Source organism: Monodon monoceros, unplaced genomic scaffold (genome assembly GCF_005190385.1).
Source record: "Monodon monoceros isolate NGI ecotype Baffin Bay Population unplaced genomic scaffold, NGI_Narwhal_1 Super_Scaffold_5, whole genome shotgun sequence".
Classification (NCBI taxonomy): Eukaryota; Metazoa; Chordata; class Mammalia; order Artiodactyla; family Monodontidae; genus Monodon; species Monodon monoceros.
Genome location: NW_021703782.1, coordinates 15702160 through 15708071, shown reverse-complemented (window position 1 = coordinate 15708071; position 5912 = coordinate 15702160). Strand labels below are relative to the sequence as shown.

Below are 5912 nucleotides of genomic sequence, written 5' to 3'. Positions count from 1 at the left end.
AGCTTCCTCCCCGGACCACGGGGATTAGATACCAGCAGCTTCCTCCCTAGACCATGGGGATTAGATACCAGCAGCTTCCTCCCTAGACCATGGGGATTAGACACCAGCAGCTTGAATGTTCCTTCCAGCTCCCAGAGTCGTGATTCCAGGCCTGAGCTGTATCACCAAGTGTCCCCAGAGCTGGGCAGCTACCAGTCCTGTGCTCCAGGGCAGACGAAGAGCCAAGTCACAATGACTGGCTCACACACTGGCCTGGGAAGGTCATGGCCAGATGCCCCCTGCACCTCAACTTCTCAGGGCAAATGACCTGCCCCACCACACTCGCCTCCGCACCCCTCCCCTGGACGGACCTGCGGTGGTGTCACCCAAAGCAAATTGACACTATTTTTCCCTTGGTAACCGCAAAGGGGGAGAATCACCCGTCTCCTAATTTTAACCAGTACGTGAGGGACCAGGGTGCCATGACCGACCAGCTGAGCCGGCGGCAGATCCGCGAGTACCAGCTCTACAGCCGGACCAGCGGCAAGCACGTGCAGGTCACTGGGCGTCGCATCTCCGCCACCGCTGAGGACGGCAACAAGTTTGGTGAGGCCCAGCCCTCACCGGAGGCCACCCACACCCCTACCCAGCCTTGCCTGGTCCATCCCCAGACGGGTCAGGGTGGAGGCTGCAGGGGGAGAGCAGGGAGAAGCCTCTAGGAGGAGAGGCCCCGAGGGCCCCCCACCCAAATTCAGAGGGCAGGCTGGTAGGGGTTCCCTGCACACCCCTGGGCCAGCAGCCCCGAGGGACAGAGGTCTTTCTCCCCCGCCCCCCCCCGCCAGCCAAGCTCATAGTGGAGACAGACACCTTCGGAAGCCGAGTGCGCATCAAGGGAGCTGAGAGCGAGAAATACATCTGTATGAACAAGAGGGGCAAGCTCATCGGGAAGGTGAGGCCTGGAGGGCAGGGAGTCATGAACGAATCCGTCTTCCCAGGGTTGCAGCATGCAGGGCCCCACCCAGGGCTCTGACTTCTCCTGCTCTCACCCCACCACTCGGCCTCTCTCTGGTCTCTCCAGTCCCTGTGGGTCTAGAAGCCCTCTGAGGACATTGGCTGATCCATAAGAATCCTTGGCTCTGATGTATGAGGTACTTTCCCAGCAACAATGAGGAAGAATTTTAGCACCTACATCATGTCACAGCCTCTGTGTTGAGGGCTAAGAGCTGATCGGGGTTGAAAGGCCAGAAGCCACGCCCCCTCAGGTCAGTGGGGTCCTCGGGCTCCAAGTAACAAGATTCGTGCTAACTGCCTACTAGTGTAACCACTAGTTACACCCTCTACAGGGGTGGGTCCAGAGTTGCTGTGCAGGGGGAATTCCATTTCCTTTGGCATCAGCCAATCCTGGCTTCTGATTCTGGCTGTTTTCAAATATTTGCTTACTTTTGTCAAGTCTCAGGCTTCTCATCTGTAAAATGGGCACGGTGTCAAGATTATCTGTAGAGCCAGATGGGTGGCTGCCTGGCTCTTTACACAGTTGGTGTTCTACAGACGTTTTCCCCTTCTTTCCATCAGACTGTCGCGTCCCTCCCCTCCACCCAGCAACACCATTCACGCAGACCAAGGAACGTTCTCCTATATACGAGTGCCCACTGGGTATGCACTGAACTGCACAGTTACCTTGATCTTTATGAAACAGCTGGGTAAACTGAGGCTCAGCCTGGCTAAATACCTTGCTCAATGTGTACAACCTCCAAATGACAAGGCTGTATTTAAGTTCAGATCTGACTCCAACAAAGCTTGTTCCTTGCCCCCTCCTTTGCCTCTCCAACAAGGGTGCCCGTCTCACCGGGCAGGGTGCCCATCTCACCGGGCAGGAATTCTTGGGCTCACAGCCCCTGTCGCTCCCTCCTCGGTCCTACAACATAGGTCCATAAGGCAGACTAGCCAGCCAAGGTAGGCGGACAAACTCCCCTTCCTTCCCCTGCAGCCCAGCGGGAAGAGCAAAGACTGCGTGTTCACAGAGATCGTGCTGGAGAACAACTACACAGCCTTCCAGAATGCACGGCACGAGGGCTGGTTCATGGCCTTCACGCGGCAGGGCCGGCCCCGCCAGGCCTCCCGCAGCCGCCAGAACCAGCGAGAGGCTCACTTCATCAAGCGCCTCTACCAGGGTCAGCTGCCCTTCCCCAACCATGCCGAGAGGCAGAAGCAGTTCGAGTTTGTGGGCTCAGCCCCCACCCGCCGGACCAAGCGCACTCGGAGGCCACAGCCCCTGACATAGTCAGGGACACCCCCGGGGGGGGGCAGCCGCCCCTCACTCATGGACCTTCCCATCCCCTTCCCTTCCTAATCCAAAGACAGGGCTGGGGTGGAGGCAGGGGAGCCAGAGCCCCCAAGGAGGATGCTGAGGACCACCGACCATCAGAGCCCCCCCACCGGAAAGGCGGAGGACTGCCACTAACCAGGGCTGGCTCCTCAGGGCCCCACCCTGGCGTGGCGCCCTGGGGGCGGGGCAGGCCCCCCAGAAGGGGAAGGTAGAATAACCCGAGGTCAGGCTCCCCTGAACCAAGTGGGCAAAGTCAGCGGATTCAAGGCTCTGCAGACACGGTCTGGAGGTGGCTCTCGAACTCTGCTGCCCCTGTCTCCCTCAGTCTGCCCCCCAGCCTCCAAATTCCTCCTGGCCAGACTGTAGGAAGGGACTTTTGTTTTGGTTTCAGGAAAAAAAAGAGGGAGAAAAAAAAAAAGAGGGCTGGCCATTCTTCACATTCCACTGCCCAGGCCTGCACCCTCTCCCCCAACTCCCAGCCCCGGAATAAAACCATTTTCCTGCAAACGGGTTATCTGAAGCGGGGTGGGGGGGGTGGGGGAAACAACTGCAAAGCTGAACTGGGGACAAACTTGCTCCTCCGAGAGAAGAGGAGGCCGGCGCGCAGGCCCGGGGGTGGCGCGGCAGGTGGAGGCCAGGCCGGGCCCCGCACGTCCCCGCAGGGGCAGAGGACAGGGGGGCAGGAGCAGCGGCAAGGGATGGCCCGGCAGGCCCGCACCTCCGCCCCGCGGGAGGCTGGCGGCCCGGGGCGCGCCCCTCCCCCGCGGGCTCAGGTTTCCTGGCTGGCACCGCGCGTCCCGTGCTACCTGCTGGGGCGCAGAAACCCCAGTCCTGGGGCCGGTCCGAGCCTCCGGGGCCGGGGCCGGGGCCGCTGGCCGGGCAGCCGCGGGCGCTGCAGCCTCCTCGCCGGGAGCCAGATTACTTTTTTCCGGTGAGGAGGTCGGGTGGGGGAGGAGGCGCGGACGGGCGGAAGCGGAGGGAGGGCGAGACCGCGTACAGTGTGCCCAGGTCCCCGCGGGGGGGCGGGGCGGGGGCCACACCTGGGGGGACAAGGCGATTAGAGGCGGCGGCCCGGGGTGTGGGTGTGGGTGTGGGCGCGGGGGGGGGGGGGGGGGCAATCCTCTTCCCTCCCCCTCCCCCTCCCCGCCCAGAGCTCCTCTGGGGGGCTTTCCGGACGGCTCCAGGTGTGCGTTTGGGGAGTGGAACTAAGAGGCCATAAAACCCGCCTCTTTCCTCCTTTGCCACGGTTCTTAATTTTGTCCACTGGGGAGGCCCTTCCTAGCAGCGCCCCTCCTCTGCTCTTCACGGGGAACACCTCACTGAGCCCGCTCTTCTGCGGACGGACCCCCAGCCTCAGTTTCCCCTCCCTCCTCTTTCTGAGAAAATGTTGGGGAGGGGGATTTTGGAGAGAGAAGAAGGAGGATGAACGACATCTCTTCCCGTTTCTCCCAACAGTGGCCTAAAAATGAAGAAAGAATGGGAAGCTGTGGGGGGGGGCTGGTTTAGTCAAAAGGGGAGGCGAGTGGCGCGTAGTCCAAGTTGGGGGACGCGGGGGGGTCACTCACCTCTCCCTGGGTGAGGACCGGAGCCAAGGCTGACACCCCCAACTCGAGGCAATTTAGACAGCGGCAGCCAAGAGGGAGGTCCCCAGGCCCCAGGCCATTCTCCCTCCGGCTTGTCATAATCACTTTTCACCAGGTTGCTTTTTCCTCTCCCCCCCCAATCACAAAGAGTCTTAATCCTGCTGAAGACTGCGGGAAACGTGTTGGGGGTCGTTTTCGGGGGAGGTGGGGAGAGTGTAGGGAGGTGGTCTGGAGCCACAGCTGATAACTGGCGAGTTCAATGGGATTTTCCACGCAGGGGCAACGCCCAGCAATTACCTGAGGACAAAGGGTCGGGGCCCCCAGGTGTGGAGGACTGGACTTGGGGGGCTGGGAAGGAGGTGTGCCGGGGAGGGGGAGCTCTTACAAGCCCTCTGATTTCCGCAGGAATTTGAGACATTCTTTAAAGCTCAGGCCCACCCCCCCCCCACCGGCTCGGGTTAGAGACAGCTTCAAAGGTGGATGGGGCCCTTTGTCTCGCCTCCCCTTTCTTCTCTGCCTTTCTCCGGCCCCTCCCTCCCTCTCTTTGACCTCCCCAGCACAGACAGGCCTCTGGGGGACGGCTCCAGAAAGCCCTCACTGTTTCCTTTCTTGCTTTCTGAGGTGAGACCTGGCAGGGAGGGACAGAGGACGGGGAAGGGTGAGAGAGGAAGGCCGCTCTGGAGGCCTGTGCCATCTCAGACGGGGCCCTTGCCCCAACCCCAGCCAGAGCCCAGCAGCTCTGACGCCCGCTTGTGGCCTTGGGTCCCCCAGCTGTTGGTGCTTCCAGGCTCCATAGCCAGGGTGCCTCTTCATGCTCTGGGGAAGTCTCCCCATCCCTCCTACCTGGTGGTGATTTCGAAGATGCTAAAAGGAAGAAGGCAAAGGAATGGGTCTCTAATAACGGGATGGGGGGGCGGGACTTAAAGTATCTGTGTGTGTGGCAGCAAGGAGGCTTCCCGTGGACCTCTGATGGCTACAGCAACCCTGGTTGCTTCTGGGCGCCCTAAAGCTCCAAGGAGGTGGGCGGGTAGGGATGGACACAGTGCAGGAAGACTTAGGGTGAGTTGGACACATCCGTTTCAGGGAGGGTGTGACAGGGGGAGGGCGGTGGCGGCAGCAGCGTGCCTCAAATCCTATGCCTGTTTAGGATTACCAAGAGCTCTGGCTAAGAATAGCCTACATATAGATCCTGGCTTCTCTGTCCTGTCCTCCAAACGGCCAGATGAGGCAGAGGGGAGCCGAAGCAGGAAGTCGGGGCGGTGGCAGGGGGCGGGAATCCATTCATATTTTAGCCCTCGCCACGTCTCTCTAGTCAACCCTGTCCCTCAGACTCCGCTGGCTGTGACTTCCCAGTCACCCAGCCTCAGCCTCACAGCCCTGGACAGCTACGAGGACCACCTGTCCTTGAAGCTCTTTCCTCCCTCACCTGCCCTAGGCGGTCCTTTCTTCCTTCTCTCTGGCTCGCGGACTCTTCTCTTTCCTGGCCCCTCTTCACAGAAACATGCCCCGAGATCTCTGTCACTCTCTCCTCTCCCTGAGCAAACCAGCATGTCAGCTGTCACCCCCTTTCACACGACTGCTTTCTCCTCCAAACTCTGGAACACTGCACCACGGCCGGACCTCACTGGGATCTGTCTCAATGAATGCGGTAGCTCTCTCAGCAGTCTTTCTCCCTCCTGACACACACATGCACACATACACTCCTCAGCACATCACATAGTTTGTTCAGCTCACCTTACCTTACCACAGCTCTGCCCGAGTCACACCGTCACTAACAGACTCAGCATGGCTTTCAAACCCCTGCCAAGCCGTGCCAAGGCCCCCCGCTAGCCCTGTCCCTCCAGCTCCCCTCAAGAACGCTGGCAAAACTGCAACCATTGGGGCTTCCCTGGTGGCGCAGTTGTTGGGAGTCCGCCTGCCGATGCTAGGGGTCCGATGCAGAGGACACGGGTTCGTGCCCCGGTCTGGGAGGATCCCACATGCCTGAGCCCGTGAGCCATGGCCGCTGGGCCTGTGCGTCCAGA

General features: G+C 60.7%; 1 protein-coding gene across 2 annotated transcripts in view; it reads left to right on the top strand.

The window, feature by feature from the left end:
* Nucleotides 1–2324, top strand: part of FGF17 (fibroblast growth factor 17) — a 5608-nt gene extending 3284 nt beyond the window's left edge. The window contains exons 3-5 of one of the 2 annotated variants that reach the window (XM_029201874.1): nucleotides 441–585; nucleotides 822–928; nucleotides 1967–2324. In XM_029201874.1, coding sequence (XP_029057707.1) covers nucleotides 441–585; nucleotides 822–928; nucleotides 1967–2260 — 546 coding nt within the window. In that variant the 3' untranslated portion in view covers nucleotides 2261–2324. Of the gene's footprint in view, nucleotides 1–407; nucleotides 586–821; nucleotides 929–1966 lie in introns of both variants that reach the window. The other variant, XM_029201873.1, reaches the window with a different exon arrangement.
* Nucleotides 2325–5912: the final 3588 nt, after the last annotated feature.